The sequence below is a fragment of the Cyprinodon tularosa genome, unplaced genomic scaffold, assembly GCF_016077235.1.
Source record: "Cyprinodon tularosa strain WSP-4 unplaced genomic scaffold, ASM1607723v1 ctg185, whole genome shotgun sequence".
NCBI lineage: Eukaryota > Metazoa > Chordata > Actinopteri > Cyprinodontiformes > Cyprinodontidae > Cyprinodon > Cyprinodon tularosa.
Window position 1 is genome coordinate 1,649,045 of NW_024038643.1, and position 17,180 is coordinate 1,666,224.

At 37.7% G+C, this 17,180-nt stretch overlaps 1 protein-coding gene across 2 annotated transcripts in view; it reads left to right on the forward strand.

Annotated features, from left to right (window-relative positions):
• The window catches only part of LOC119781928 (disintegrin and metalloproteinase domain-containing protein 12), a 127,106-nt gene that overhangs the window by 107,280 nt on the left and 2,646 nt on the right, over positions 1–17,180 (forward strand). For both annotated transcript variants that reach the window (XM_038282572.1, XM_038282573.1), the window contains 9 exons: positions 1,054–1,143; positions 1,255–1,450; positions 1,557–1,665; positions 3,986–4,184; positions 5,619–5,696; positions 9,820–9,928; positions 10,669–10,804; positions 11,474–11,576; positions 13,849–14,109. In XM_038282572.1, coding sequence (XP_038138500.1) covers positions 1,054–1,143; positions 1,255–1,450; positions 1,557–1,665; positions 3,986–4,184; positions 5,619–5,696; positions 9,820–9,928; positions 10,669–10,804; positions 11,474–11,576; positions 13,849–14,109 — 1,281 coding nt within the window. The remainder of the gene's footprint in view (positions 1–1,053; positions 1,144–1,254; positions 1,451–1,556; positions 1,666–3,985; positions 4,185–5,618; positions 5,697–9,819; positions 9,929–10,668; positions 10,805–11,473; positions 11,577–13,848; positions 14,110–17,180) is intronic.

The following is a 17,180-nucleotide window of genomic DNA, read 5'->3' on the forward strand; positions in this document are numbered from 1 at the left end:
AGATGGGTGCTCTTTGTTTTACCTGTCAGTTTTGGTGGCGTTTTACGCTGAGATGAAATTACACACAGCTGGCTTCTGTTTTCTAATTAGGTGACCTCTAAAGGAAGATCGTTTAGGCTGCTGGATTTAAGCTAGACAGTTTGGAGTGGATAGGGCTGAATATTAAGAGAAGTAAGAACAATTGAAAGCAATTTAGGATTTTCCCTCTTTAGTTACTTTGCCTATCATAAAACAATTAAATAAGTACATTGAGGTTTGTGACTACTCTGACAAAATGTGAAAATGTTCAAGGAGCATGAATAGTTTCGCATTAATTAAGTGAATTCTGTCATCCATCTGCATTAACATGCAGTTAGGTACTGATTGGTGCTGTGTATGGGTCACAATAACCCCAACTTGGAACAGATGTTCCTCCTCAGTGCAATAAAAAATGTAACATGAAGTATAGGAGATTTGATAGAGATCTACTTCCCTTTACCCTGCAGAAACAAATGTATGTATGTTTTGTCTTGATTACATTTTCTGTAAAAAAAAAAAAAAAAAAAAGTAACTTTTCCGTGACTTTTTTGTGATTTTTTTTTTTTTTTTCAGTCTATGCAGTTAATACGCATTAATGTTTAATGGGAAATATACTTTTTCACTCAAATAAATCATTTACTCTTTTTTGTGATACCATTACAGCTGTCTGCACGTATTACTAATTGGTTTAAGGCAGACTGTCTCTTTCTCTTCTCCTGTGAAGTCCATCTCTAAGTTCGCAATTTCTTAGTTATTTCACGTAATTTTAAAACAAGCTTTCATTTTTACATGCATAATAAAATATTGGTTGTTTTAGTGAAAAAAATTGGTTTTTTAAATGTATTTTTGTACACTTTTTTATGATTGTTTTCTTGCAGTATATGGTTAATACTATAAGAGATGAAATTTAAATTAATGAACCAGAAAAGGTGGTTTTCTATCTCTGCCTATTTTATTTTATTGCCTTTGCACTACCTACTTATATTACGGTAACCTTTTTTAATTTTTTTTTTGCTTTTTTAATTTTATTTACAGGAATGCATGAATCCTTGCTGCAATGCCACTACCTGCACTTTAAAAGGTGATGCTGTCTGTGCACATGGACACTGCTGCCAGGACTGCCAGGTAATTGTGTTCGGATTGAAGATATGTTCCAAAACATAATGCCAAGCATTACTTTATTCTTATTTATTTAAGCTGTATATCATTGTGCTTGTTTTCTGCCTTTGTGTGCAGCTGAAACCAGCAGGAACACCATGCCGTGAACCCAGCAACTCCTGTGACCTGCCCGAGTTCTGCACAGGCTCCAGCCCTCACTGCCCTGCCAATGTCTACCTGCACGACGGCCACTCCTGCCACAATGTTGATGGCTATTGTTATAATGGCATTTGCCAGACCCATGAGCAGCAATGTATCACGCTATGGGGCCAAGGTTTGTTTCTAAGGGTTTGTAGAAGGCCTCCGCACTGGCCCAGTTTGATTGTTAAAGGTTCAAACATGGATGCAAGCCTTCAATGGTTTCTCATTGTATCTGTCAGGAGCCAAGCCAGCTCCAGGGATCTGCTTTGAAAGAGTCAACTCAGCAGGGGACCCTTATGGCAACTGTGGCAAGGATTCAAAAGGCTCCTTTGCAAAATGTGAAGCCAGGTGTGAAGCTGACGTTCCTGTAGAAATAAAATCATACCTTCAATTTTTATACACTGCTCAAAAAAATTAAAGGAACACTTTGAAAACACATCAGATCTCAATAAAGAAAAAAATCATGCTGTTTATTTATACTGATATGGACTGGGTGATATGTTAGGAATAAAAGGATGCCACATCATTTGATGGAAATAAAAATTATCAACCTATAGAAGGCTGAATTCAAAGACACCCCAAAAATTAGAGTGAAAAAATGATGCGGCAGACAAGTCCATTTTGCTGAAATTTAATTGCAGCAACTCAAAATTGTACTCAGTAATTTGTATGGACCCCACGTGCGTGTATGCATGCCTGACAACGTCGGGGCATGCTCCTAATGAGACTACGGATGGCGTCCAGGGGTATCTCCTTCCAGATCTGGACCAGGTCATCATTGAGCTCCTGGACAGTCCGAGGTGCAACCTGGCGGCGTCGGATGGATCAAAACATAATGTCCCAGAGGTGTTCTATTGGATTTAGGTCAGGCCAGCATGGGGCCCAATCAATGGTATCAATGGCTTCATCCTCCATTAACTGCCTGCATACTCTTGCAACATGAGGCAGGGCATTGTCGTGCACCAGGAGGAACCCAGGACCCACTGCACCAGCATAGGGTCTGACAGTGGGTGCAAGGATTTCATCCCGATACCTAATGGCATTCAGGTCTGTGCGTCCCTCCATAGATATGCCTCCCCAGCTTCTCCAGACCCTTTCACATCTGTCACATGTACTCAGGGTGAACCTGCTCTCATCTGTGAAAAGCACAGGGTGCCAATGGTGGACTTGCCAATTCCGGTGTTCTGTGGCAAATGCCAATCAGGCTCCACGGTGCTGGGCAGTGAGCACAGGGCCCACTAGCGGACGTTGGGCCCTCAGGCCACCCTCGTGAAGTATGTTTCTGATTGTTTGGTCAGAGACTTTCACACCAGTGACCTGCTGGAGTTAATTTGTAGGGCTCTGGCAGTGCTCCTCCTGCTTCTCCTTGCACAAAGGAGCAGATACCGGTCCTGCTGATGGGTTGTAGACCTTCTACGGCCCTGTCCAGCTCTCCTAGAGTAACTGCCTGTCTCCTGGAATCTCCTCCATGCTCTTGAGAATGTGCAGGGAGACACAGCAAACGTTCAGGCAATGGCATGTATTGATGTGCCATCCTGGAGGAGTTTGACTGCCTGTGCAACCTCTGTAGGGTCCAGGTAGCGCCTAATGCTAACAGTAGTGACAGTGACCCTAGCCAAATGCAAAACTAGTGAAAAAGAGTCAGAAAAGATGAGGAGGGAAAAAAACCTCAGTGGCCTCCACCTGTAAAACCATTCCTGTTTTGATGGTCGTCTCATTGTTGCCCCTCTACTGCACCTGTTGTTAATTTCATTAACACCAAAGCAGCTGAAACTGATTAACAACCCCCTCTGCTACTTACCTCACCAAATCAATATCCCAGAAGTTTAATTAACTTGATGCTATACTCTGATTACAAAGTGTTCCTTTAATATTTTTTGAGTGGTGTATTTATAAGGATTTAGCACTGTGCTGCTTAAAGTGGATAGAGCAAGAAATACCCTGAAACCTTTTGCAAGATTTAGTAGACTAATAGGAAAATAGTTTTGTTGCATTTATATAAGAGTTTCTTTTTTATTAAGTAAAGTAGCCTATGGTTTACCAAGTATTACATGTGGTGTTCCACAAGATTCTGTGTTATTTCCCAAACTTTTTTTTTTATCATACATATAATAATAGTCTAATACTTAATATTATTTATCTTTGATAAAAAATTAACTTCTAAATGTCATTAAAAACATAATGACCGTTTTATAGAAATTATTTACACAATTAAATCCGCCATCAAGTATAGCAAAGCAAACCTTTTAAAGTGTTTAATAAAATTAGGTCAGTCGTCATTTTTTTTTCTTTTTACTAAAGCTGAATGAAACTCATTTTTTTAGAGTGTTGATTAAATTATTCAATGACCCAAAAGTCCTTAAATATGTCATATCAAACAAGACGAAATTTATGCAAATGTTCGAGGCTAATCCTAATCCCACCTCTTAGATTATATTTTAAATAAAGGTTTTAGTGACATTTTGTTTTTACTACTTATTATGCATGACATTGTGTTGGTCTGTAATGTAAAATTACTCACATTTTAGGGGCATTTTTTTCTTTACATCTTTTGCAGATACTTTTTTTTAAAGACATTCACAGATAACTCTTTAGAAGTGAAATTATCTGAAGGTATTTCTCTCTGTTGTCTGTTTTCCCCCCCTCTTCTTGATTGCCATTGATGTAGAGATGCTAAATGCGGCAAAATCCAGTGTCAAGGAGGAGCTAACCGCCCAGTTATTGGCACAAATGCCGTTTCCATTGAAACAAATATACCCCTTCAGGAAGGTGGAAGGATATTATGCAGAGGTACTCATGTCTACTTGGGCGATGACATGCCGGATCCGGGCCTGGTCCTGACAGGGACAAAGTGCGGAGATGGAATGGTGAGCACTGTGTATGTTAAAGAGGACATTAAACTCACCCTGTTCAGATACACATGACTCTGCATTAAATTATATTAGAATTTTTAAGTTGGTTTAAAGGTGGGGATTTTATCCTCTTCACATCAGTTTTTTTTTGTGGCAAGAAAAAGTATATAAGGAACCCACAGGATTGCTGAAAAGTTTGAGGACCAAATGTTTTTATTAAAGACATTATTTTTAATTAAAACATCATTAAATCTCTTGTTAATTTGAAAAACGATTGGCAAACACTTTAGCGTAATGGAAATAAGAAACAAGTGGGAGCATTTTGACTGAAAGAACTGTGAAACAAGTTGAAAGAAAAACATGAGACCACAAAGTTTCCACCACAATAATTCAGATGGTGGAGTAACACTAATATCTGATATCTATTTTACATGTTGGTAAAATAAGGCTTATATTATCCCAAAGCAATTTGTATGTCAATTTCTAAGTTCACTGGAGTTTTTTTACATTTTCTATTATTTTATTATTTTGGCAGTCGTTATTTACATTCTGTTAAAAGTTTGTCCCACCTCAGTTTGGTTGGCTTTAAAAACATTAGTAAATTAATCCCACTTGTCTTTTTTACACAATAGCCATAGTCTCATATTTGCTTTTATGTATCATCTGCTAATACTAAAAGCGGACATAAACATAGGCTGTGTAGAAAAACACACATTTTTCCTCACTGTTTAACAATAAATTAAACTAACCCTTCCGTTTTTTTTTTTAAGTCAATCAGGTTTACCAAATGTGTATTGCTCTGAAATAAAATGATAATTCTTTTTTTTCTCTACTTTTTACCTAAGACTCTTCACTTCACATTCTAGCTGTAACCTAAAATGATTTGTAGCTTTACGTGAAAACAAATTCCTTACCTATTTGCTGGGAAAAGACCTGGAAAAATAAACGATGATGAAAAGACAGATATTTTTCACTGTGTGCCTTATTGTCATTATGGACTTGCTTAAGTTCACAGACTTAATTGACTACTCATTAGTCACTTCATTTGGCTTCTCCCTGCCTTCATCAGTTCAGTCAGTGGTCACTCCACTGATTCAGCTTCTCCATTTAGTCTAATTTACTTCACTATAAACCTCCTCCCATTTTGAGAAAAGACCCAGACTCGGCTTTTTTTGGTGCCATTTGTCTGTGTGCCAACTGCTGCTCATCCTCACATTTAGCCCGCTTGGAAATGGGCATGATACATTTAAAATTTGGGTACGATGTACTTCCAGTGGCAACGTAATTATATTTAATGCTGTACTGATTTAGAGCTGAGGAGGAAAATAAAAAGAAATGGGAGTTGGATGTGCCTCCTCCCTTTAAAAGATTAAAAGATTTGGACTCTTCTTTTACTGCGTTGCTGTTTGAAACCACGCTGTCAATATTTAATGTCTTTGTCTGCCTCAGATGTGTCTGAATCGTCGGTGCCAGAACGTCAGTGTGTTCAGCGTGCACGAGTGTGCAGCTAAGTGCAGCGGTCGAGGGGTAAGTGAGGCAAATTCTCCGTCCTTTTTTAGCTGCTGTGAAAATGTAAAAGCCATTTTAAATGGATCTAAACCCAGTTTTATTTCCCATTTATTCCTCAAATAAATTTAATAACTGCCCATTGTGCATTTATTAAGGAACAAACAGAGCCCCTGGTAATAAATCACTTGAAATGTTGAAAGGTTCAATCAGTTAGTCCTAATGATCTCATTTATGTTCAGCTCTAAGTACCATTCATCATACGCCCAGGCTGTCATTCTTCTCCTAAACTGAGTTTAGAAATGCTTTGACTAAATTTATTTGGAGCAATGCCATGACACAAAGTTTAACTTTAAGGCAGGTGGGAATAGATTTTTGCTACCTTTTTAAATTCCTTGTTTGACAGTGCTCACAATTGTTTCATACACCTTGAATGTTTCACTTTTCAAAGTTGTGGGTTTTTTGTGATAAACCACCAGAAAAGGAACAGGGACACATTCAGAAGTCATAAGTCCTTAAGTAGAAAGAGACTGGACATCTTCTATTTGTCTTCTATTCAAAATGTGTATTCAGCTCTGGACATGGTTGAAACTAACAGGAATACAAGCTTTTATTGCAATTATCACACTAACCTATAAGTCCACCTCCCTAGTTAAGGTTGTTTTTTAAATATTTTTCCTGTGTATGCCTTCTTTCCCTCCTTTCTTGATTCATCTGTCTCTGTTTAAAATGTCCTCTCTTCTATTCAATTCAAGGGTGTCTCTTTCCCTTGAGCTGTTTGTTTATTTTACATTCCTTCTTTGTCCTGTCCTGCTGTCCAAGTTTCAAGGAGATGCCCAATTCTATTTAATTCAATTCAAAAGATTGTTGTTTTTTTTATCCCAAAGACAAATTAATAAGTAGATTACTACATATATATATATATATATATATATATATATATATATATATATATATATATATATATATATATATACAGCAAAAGGGTTGCGCATACGATTCCCCGCCCGGGATCTTTCCATGGAGTTTGCATGTTATCCCTGTGCATGTGTAGGTTCTCTCCAGGTACTCCGGCTTCCTCCCACAGTCCAAAAACATGACTGTTAGGTTAATTGGCTTCTCTAAATTCTCCTTAGGTGTGAGTGAATTGTTGTTTGACCTGTTTGTCTCCGTGTTACCCTGCGATGGACTGGCGACCTCTCCAGGGTGTACCCCGCCTCTTGCATGTAGACAGCTGGAGATAGGCACCAGCACCCCTCGCGAACCCGCTCGGGATAAAGCGTGTCAGAAAAAGGATATATGGATGGATGGATGAAGATATATATATATATATATATATATATATATATATATATATATATATATATATATATATATATATATATATATATATATATATATATATATATATATATATATATATATATACATACACAGTGGGGCAAAAAAGTATTTAGTCAGCCAACAATAATTTTCCACCATATTTTGAAAATAAATTCTTTAAAAATCAGACAATGTGATTTTCTGGATTTTTTTTTCTCATTTTGTCTCTCAAAGTTGAGGTATATCTATGATGAAAACTACCGGCCTCTCTCATCTTTTTGAGTGGGAGAACTTGCACTATTGGTGGCTGACTAAATACTTTTTTGCACCACTGTATATGAAGAGGAAGGGAAGAACAATAAAAGGAAGAAGGAAAAAGAAAACAAGATAGCACTAAAAGTCTGCTTCTGAGCCTGCAGAAAGAACCAAAAAATAGCACAGTGACAATCAATAATGTAACTAGATGGTCACAGTACTAATTGATAAATGTTTAGTGGCTACAGCAGCTCATTATACAGTAGATTCATGTATCTATCTAACTGTAAGAGCTTGAATCTAAACCCTATGGGGGTATGTGTTATCATCGATCCGAAAGCGCAGTGAGTTAACACCTGCGCTCAAAACCAGTCTGGCATGTGCTCAACTCTGGAAAAACTCTTCTCAACCCACTTTCCTCACACTCAGTTTCCTCTCTGCGCGCACTCTACCTGCTCTTTCCGCACTTCATAGCTGTGCGCTTGGCAGTTTCTGCACTCGCGACTTCATAAATGTATGTAAATGAACCTTACCACCAGCCAATCACGCTCAGCTTTTTTTCATCCAATCAAAGTATTCATTCCAAATACTACATCCGGTTGGATGAAAAACTGACTGGCTAGCTAAAGTGGTAAGTCACCCGTCCTGTGCACAGAAAGCCCGGGTTTGTTTCCCTGCAGGGGGGGAGTGAGCTGCCAGTGTGGGTCCTTAGGCAAGACCCTTTACGCTAATGTCGACGTTGTAAGTCGCTTTGAATAAAAGCGTCTGTTAAGTAGTTAAACACTAAACAGTAAAAAAAAACAAAACACAGTCATGAAATCAAACAACTCTTGCAGTTATGCATTCAGCACTCCTAACCAGTTGATGGACATTAGATAGTACTATGAATATCTTAATTTATCTCAAATAAATGTTAGTAAAACTGTTATTAGATCAGTAACTCATCCTTCCTTGCTTCCTGCTATTGATATGGATTCAACTTTGCTGTTTAAACGGAAAAACAAGGAGGATATTTCAGATTCAGAAAGTATGGTTCAACGATATTTAGATAAAAAATATTATGGATATGTTAACATTTTTACTGATGCTTCACAATATTCAAATATTAGGAATGTTGTTTTGTTTGTATTTCCAGAATTAAATTTTAAACCAGTTAAAAAACTCAGTGATGGAGTTTCTCTTTACACAGGAGAAAAGTTTGGGATCATATTGGCCTTAGAATGGAATGAAGATATCTGTCCATTAAGAAGTTTACTTTGCTCTGATTCTAGTTCAGCCCTGGACCCAACCTGACAGACAAACAGAAATACACATTCACAATAACATGTTCCTATCCTTATGTTCCACCTTCCCTTTATTCACTTTGATCCAACTTGAGCTGTTTCACAAAGATTGGACAAACATTTTAGTTTCTGTGTGTGGAAAACTGATAAAGAGATTGTCCAATAGTCTTAAGGCTGTAATTCATCTGGCTCTGCACATTATTGAATCAGATGACTAGAATCCAATTTCAAGCCACAGTTGCAAACTTTTTCGCTGTGAAAAAAACAAAACAAAAATAAACAGTATGATTTTCCTACTCACTTCTATGTATAATGTTGTGTTTTCCTAAAAAATCCCTGTAACATTTTTTAAAGGTACGGTACAGGCTTCAGTTGTGACAAATTCGTTCCCTTCATTAAACACCCTGAGGGACAAGTTTTGACTCTCCCCTATAATGAAACACCAGTTATTACAGGAGTCACATTTGTTTTCGCAACTCCAGTAAAGAGACATACAGGTTAAGGAATGTTTTACATGCTGGAACAAAAGGATGTGGGTTTCTCTAGGAGAGGGGGCACCCCTGCATGCAAGAGATTAACTCAAGATGTTGATAGAGAGAATACACCTTGCCTGTTTCTTATTAGCCAAGCGGGGAATCCTTCTGGAGTTTCTCGGTGCTGCACTGAGCAGGACAGGAAGATAAGGGGGTGAGACTGTAAAAATATGGTGTGAAGAAATAAAGAGTACTATTTGTCTTGATATCATTGGAACTACATCTGTGTTTCATTTGTTGAACAAATAGAAAGTGTTTGAATACTTTTTTTTTTATTGTTGAATTAAGCTGATGTCAAACGAGCTGACATTTTAGGGCAACTTGAGAGATTGCAAAAGCATTTTTACCATGCTTGAAAAAAAAAATGAAAATCATTATTATTGGTAACTTCAAATACGTTACTGATGTTTGCATCCCATTTATAAATGTCTTGGGTTGGTAGATTTGCACCAATATATCATCAAGGGATCAGATAAGTTCTAATTAGCTGCTCAATCCTTAAAATATATGTTGCATTATATTATTGCATTCATGATTCAGTTTAGAAATAATGTTAATGGTGTTGTTTTTCATTAATGTTCTTTTAAATTCAAAACTACTGCCTATATTCAAAGTATCACCAGCAAAACTCGAATCAGCTCATCCCTACTCTGTGTTATTTATTAGGTAAAGTTTTCTAAGAAGAGTTAGATTGTCAAAACTTACACTTAAAGCCTTCTCTCCAATTGATTTTGTGTTTATTATCTGCAGGTGTGCAACAGCAACAAACACTGTCATTGTGAGGCTCATTGGGCGCCTCCCTTCTGTGACAAGGCAGGTTTTGGAGGAAGTGTGGACAGTGGCCCCATCAGGCTAGCAGGTAATGTAAAGTTCTTGTGTACTTGTGGAGCCAAAACGTTTCCTTCAATAATCCATGATCTATGACACATAGACAGACAGTAAAATACTTCGCATAAGACATCTCTCATTTTAGAGATTTCTAAACAGAGTGTTGTGTACAATTTCCAACTTCCAGATGTGTACATCTAACATCAACCTAAGCATACACAATGTAACAAGTTTACCTTTAAAAGCTTTTATTACCAGTGTTAATAATTATTAAATTATAAGCCCCCATAAATATTTATATTTCTAATATATTCCATTATCTTTAGTTCATGATATTCCCTGATGTGACGTCCCACTGTGCGGAAAATGTAGTTGCTTTGAAGCAAGGTTTTGCTTTTATTTTTAAAATTAAGGCAAAATTATTTCATGGTGTACATGTTAACTGGCCTTTAGCATTACATACCTATTGGGCTATAGAGAATTACTCAGATTTTTTGTATTGTTTTTTTTTTAGAAATAATCAGCACAAACAATTTAATATTTAATCGTTTACAAATAATCTGAGGAAATGCATCCTAACGCCCAAAAACAGTCGGTACCAGTGTTGAAGTGTTTAGGAGAAAATTACTTCCATTCAGGTTTTAATACATTCTATTTTCAACACTGTCTGCAGAAAATACTGTCTCAGCAAAACAGCGAGAATCTAATCTGGTGAAATAATGGCTCGAAATGTTTGACTTGCTGATATTTTCATGTGTGTTTTATGAGCAGACAGCAGGAGTCTTACTGTGGGTCTACTGGTGGCTCTTCTAATGATGCTGGTTGCTGCTCTGATCATCTGCATGAAGAGGAAAACTCTGACTGGCCTTTTGTTCACCAGCAAGAAAAGCCCAATGGAGAAGCTCAGGTTGGGATTAAGACCTTTCATTCCAATGATGGTTGTTATTCTAAAATGTTTAGTAGAAATGGAATATTTTTTAATAATAATATCCAGTGTGCCCTGGATCATCCATCCATCCATCCATCCATCCATCCATCCATCCATCCATCCATCCATCCATCCATCCATCCATCCTCCCTGTCTCGATTTATCCTCTGTTCTTCTTTCTCCTTTTTTCCATCCTTTTTATTTTATATTTCCCCTTTTTGGCTTTTTTGTCTTTCTTCCCTTTCTTCCTTTAAGCTTTTCTTTTCACTCTCTGTAACTTTCTTCTTTTTTTAGCTCCTTCCTCTTTATTTCCTTCCTTCCTTCCTTCCTTCCTTCCTTCCTTCCTTCCTTCCTTCCTTCCTTCCTTCCTTCCTTCCTTCCTTCCTTCCTTCCTTCCTTCCTTCCTTCCTTCCTTCCTTCCTTCCTTCCTTCCTTCCTTCCCCCTGCCTTGTTTGCTTTCTTTTCATACCTCTTTCTTTTCCCTTTCTTCACATATTCTCTCGCTTCCCTCCCTCCCTCTAGCCCTCCTACCTATTTCCCATCAGTTCATCCCTCTAATGCGCATAGGAACCCTGTTTGTTTTAACTGGTAGGACTAATAAAAGAAAGGGCTAAACTGAATCTCTGTGTTTCCTTATTGGCGTGGCAGATCAGAAAGTGCTGCAATCAGTGGACCGTCAGCTCCTAAGCAGCCCCCTTCTTCTCCAACCCGACCAGTCCCACCCTTGCCTCAGAGTGCAACTATCTTTAAGGTGACATCTTCAACTACAAACACACTACAAATAATGTAGAACCAAAGGAAGAATTAGTGCCTCAGTTTTCTACTGGTGTTTCAACTGCTGCAACAAATCATCCTTAGCTGAACTGATGTGTTGTTTGCACACAAACGGCACCTCATTCAAATCCAATTAAATCATCCCACTGAACGCTGACGTACGGAGGAGGCAGTGATAATGGAGTGTGTGGTGAGCGAACGTTGGCTTAGGACACTCAAATGCATTTCTTGTCGTTAGCAGCTGCCTGCTCAGAGAGAAATTAGTTTATCTGCATGTGAAGAATGTTGAGTTGCTTAGCTGACACCTTAATTTTGTTTCAAATAATTGTGAGAGGGAGACCAGGCTTTCTGCTGTAATGACTTATGTGACCACAACTCTGCTTGCCTTGACTGCTCCATTATTGCCCCAATGCTAATAGGAAGTGATTTGATGGATGTAATGGTTGATCAAGAATAAAGCACACAAGTCATTTTTCAATATGAACTTTTATACATAGGGTCAATTTCCTTGCAAAGCTTGGCTGTGCATCTTTTTTAGTTCACTAGAACTGTAAACTAGGATATATTATGAGATTTTTTTGTTAGAGACCAAAACAAAATCTTATTATAAATCTTTTTAACCTTACTAATCTTAAAAGTGTGGCTGCCCTTTTTGTTCAGCCCCTGTTCGTCAATAATCTACAAGATTTGCAAGACTAAAGAAATTTATCCCCATAAATCTTTGCAAAAATATCTTTAACTCAGATTACAGGACAGTTATCTAATCATGTTAAAGATTTAGGTCTTAACTTTTACCTGGCTTTTAACACATTGGTATTTTTGCTAAAGTAGAGAGATATTATAGTGTTTTATAGATATAGAGAGTAGAGAGGTATTCTAGTTTTCTTAAACACATAGTATTTTAGGTCAGTTCCCTTTAGAGCATTTTTCTTCCATGTGTTTGCTCTGCTCCCTGCATTTTTAACCTGGCATAAGCCTGATCGATTCATGTAGTACAACTTCATTTATACATAATATCCATCCAGAAAGGCTCCCGTTTAAAAAAGGGAGGGACATTCAATATCTCTTCAAGCTGATTGGCTAAATCGCCAAGTTGTACCTGCCTCCCGTGTCCTGCTTTTAGAAAGAAATAGTGTGTTCAAGCTAAGACAAACTGAATAGTGGAGTCTATGGGTACTGTAGGTCCATGGAGCAGCCATGTTGTTTTGCTTAAGCCTGCCATGTTCAGTTAACGTCATACAGGTCACTGCATTGATTCAAAACATTTCTGTATCGAGGTTAATGCATCTATTGACTTCTGGCAAGATGTATTTACAGGGTTTGTGGATTCACAAATTGGGTACAAATTGAATCTAAATCCTGATGGAGGTACTGTATGTGTTATCATATTTTTTGAATGATAACACATATATATATGATACACTTGTAACCTTTAAACTGGGCTTCATGTCTGTCTCTGCCACTCTTCCAGAAAGGTCAGATTGCAGAGTGCACATCTAACACTTGATTTGTCAGCAGCTTCTTCCACCGAACTTACAGATCTCTGCAGCTCCTGCAGAGGTTCCACACGCCTCATCGCTGCCTCTCAGATTAATGCTTTCATCGCCCGACCTTTGAATTAAGATTAAGGGTTTTTCTATTTCCAAAGTTGTACTATTAACAGAAAACACAGAGGTTTAAACACAAATTCCACAGTTTCTAGGTAGCTTTTTGTTCTTTTAAGGTTGAAATTTTCATACGTTTCCTTTTCTTTTATAGCTATTTGCTCATTTTTGTTGGTCCCTCAAAATACATTAAAGCTTGTTGCTATGTGAAAAAGCTCATGGGGTACTAATACTCTGGCAGGGCAGTTGGCAGCATGTGTTTTTTATTGAGTAAGAGGAAAGATGTAAGTCTGTTTGAAGTTAGCACAGTGCAGGTGAGGTCATTTTTCCACTTGCAAGATGAGGGCTTGGGTGTGTTTTAGCTGCTCACATCTGGCTGGCTGTAAATATGAAACAGACTCATATTATGGTTATACTTAATCTTCAATCTGTCTGTCACAGTGTGTACTGTTTAGCTGTGTCAGTTTTAAATTAAGTCTAGTCTGCTAATGGGTGGGTTTTACTCTTTAACTAGTTACCAGTAAAGGATTTACACGGTTGATTTGTTCATGCTTGACAGCGTCCGGAAGAAGGCGAAGAAAACAACATGATTAGTTCTGAAGGGAATGAGATGACTTAACTTTCCCACTTTGATCTTTTCCGCAGTCTCCTCAGCGGGTGCCAGATCCAGGACCCCCATCGGGTCCTTACCCTCCTCACAGCCTGCACAGACTCCCCCAGTGCCCTCCAGTTCACCTCAGCCACCCTGTCCCTCTATCTCTCACGCTGTCCCTCACCCCTGGGCCCAGACAGCAGAGACCCCGAGCACCCCCGCCCCACCGGACCCCTCTGCCTCATTCCCACGTGGCACCCAGGGGGGCGTCGTTTCACAGCACATCACACCATAACTCTTGCAGGATGGTCATGGTGAGTGAATTTCCTGCTTGCTCAGTTGGAAATCTTTTTTAACTGTGATGTTAGTGCAATTTACTTGTTGCATCTGGAGTGCTTTTACCCCTGTAACACCAGCCCAGGAAAAGATGTTGTTGATCACATTTCAGGTGTTGGTGAAGGTGTTTTGATGCCAGTTGTTTTCATGATGCTTTTCTATCCTATAAAAGTAGCAGCTTGTTGACAGCTATGTGAAGCCTAACAGAAATAACAAAGTTAGGCCAGAAGCTCGCACCATCTGAGCACAACACCGATCCCGCAACAGGGGGTAGTAGACCTGCTGCCACAGCCATTCCAATGAGTTTACTTATAGCTTTACCGGCTGGAACAAGAAGGTGGAGATCCTCTCTTAGTCGACGATTAGAAAAAAACTCAAACTACCTACTTAGAAGTAATTTGTAAAAGTATTCATGTCCATTAAATGTCAAAGCATGTTGTTCTGATCTTTTTTGATAAATCATTATAAGGACAATAATTGGCAAAAATATGTTTTTCTCAAAAGTAATCTAAGATTAATGGTATGCACATTTTATCTTTGGTTCAAGCCTCTATCAGCTTTGTTTTTACCAATTTTCCTTTGCAAAGTAGCTGAAGTTCAGCTTGGATGGCTGATCTTAATGTGATTTAGATCTGGAACCTTCTAATAATTGGGATGTTATGATGTCAACCATTCCCTTCTAACTCTGGCTGTTGCTTTCGCATAGCACGATGCCACAGACATTTATAACAATGGTACGGAGTTTGTTCATTCTCATTAGAAAAAAATGATATGTTCATGTCTTGGGGGTTTCTCTCAACCATGGCTTTCTCCTTCCCTCTCTTTTGATTCAGTTTTTAAATTCATTTCACCTTATTTACACTAATTCATAATCCCTGTTGTATCAAGGAATTTTTTTCTGAAAAAAGGCCAGATTGGAAGAGTATGTGCCTTCTCTCCATTAGATAAATGTAAATGGTTTCACAAGGTTTTATTTAGGGGTACCAGGACAAAGGGGACTGAAGTCAAATTTTTTTCTGTTTTAAAAACAAAACATGAAAAGCATTCAGTTTTATTATAGTCTGTCACACACAGACTCATGAAATAGGTGATATTGTGACAAAACCTGATGATGACCGAGTCATGTGAGCGCTTTCAAAAGGCACTGAACTCTGCAACTTCTTCATTATGTTTGAAGGTGCTACTCCTTGTTTTTAGGATCTAATGTGAAAAATAAATGTAGGTCTTTGTTCACTTGATTTAAACCGCAGTAAGTGTCTGAGCTAAAGTCAATTGTTTTATTTTGTCAGTTTACTGGAAGAAAAAGAAAATCAGCATTAACATAGTCATTATTGTCCCAGAAGATAATTAGCTCTGCTCTTCTTAAATTAGAGAAACATATGTTTTTTGATCATTTGCATTTACAGGCTTAAGGCTCAGCTCCAAGGAGTGAGCCAAGGGAAAAAAAAGGCATATTTTTTTCTTCTGCTATTTTGCTCACATACTTCAGGTCTCAGGAGAATTGGAGAGAAGTGACAGGTTTGTTTTGTGAATGTTTTTGTGCTTTTATAGGCATTTTCTTCATTTCTCATTATTGCATTTACAAATAGAAGCTCCACATACCGGTTTTGAAATGTTTATTTTTTTTTTTTCACAAACTCACAAATTTTCTATTTATTAAGACTCTGCCACTTGAAAGTGAATAACCTGATGTAAGTTACGATTTGTTCAAACATTCAGCTCTCTCCTCTATTGGTAACATTGGAAATGATTTGTAAAAAGACTTAAAGTAAATATATCTTTTATTTTGGCAGAATAATTTGAGATTTAAAGCCTGCAATTGTCCAAATGTTTTCTTTTTTTTCTTTTTCTATTTACTCCTACCGGAATATACAGACAAGTTTAGGTGGGTATTTAAAAATCTACTCAGAAGTTTTAATTATTTTCTGCCATTTCCCAGACAATATGAGGAATGAGACACGTCTCTCCATTATGTTTAATAAAAAGGATGAAACCATTAATTATCAAACATAGTTTTTTGTTGTTTTTTAAACCTTAATAGGAAACAGAAGTTTCCACAACCTGAATATTTTCCCCAATGCTGCACACACAAGGTCAGTGAAATAAATGCATCATTAGGAAATGCTGGGGAAACTTTTCACCCACCACCTTGAATGTGACATTCTTCAGTCCAACTCGATTATTAAAAATACAAGGCCTAGTTGGTCTGCCTCTTTTTACAGCTCAGCATATAAAAGCAAAGAAATCTGAAGTGTCTTCGTACCCCTCCTTACTTTAGCATCATTGAATCACTTTAGGTTGATCTTAGATGGATATTTCATAAAATACTGACTAAGAATTCACAGGAATGGTTGACATTACTCCCACTAAACTTTTGAAACTGTTGATAAAGGCTAAATCCCCAGTTATTGTCTTACTTTAAGGGATTTTTTGTGTTTCATATTTTAAACAATGAATAATAGATTAGGGCATTGAAGAAGTGACTAGCACTGTTGCAGCAATAAGGTTCTGGGTTCGATCCCTGGCCCAGGGTCTTTCTGCATGGAATTTGCAGGTTCTCTCAATCCATGTGCGTGTTCTCTCCGGGTACTCCGTCTTCTTCCCACAGCTCATAAACACAACTGTTAGGTTAATTGGTGCCATGCCCACTGTGACTCTGACAGGACTAAGCAGGAGAAGATGGATATTTTTACCCTATTTTCAATAAATTTAAAAGGAGTAAAGTAAAATAGGTGTTTCATTTATTTGTATTACAGTAATTAGTTTTTTTTAGGGATGGCTCAGGCCAAAACTAAATGAATAAATGAAGGCTAACTAAATTGAAGGATGGTTTTTAACATTATCAGTGGAAAATGTACCTACTGTAGTAAAATACATTTTACTTTTTTGCACATCTGTTTCTCAAACCAGGAGATCCAATAAACAAAGTTAGCATTCAGTTTTCAATGTCAGCATTTAGTTTTACACCGCATCTTGATTTCCTCACACCTGTTCAGCAGGTGCCAAGCAGCCGTTCTTTGCCGGGGTTTCTCTTTCGGAAGTAGACCCC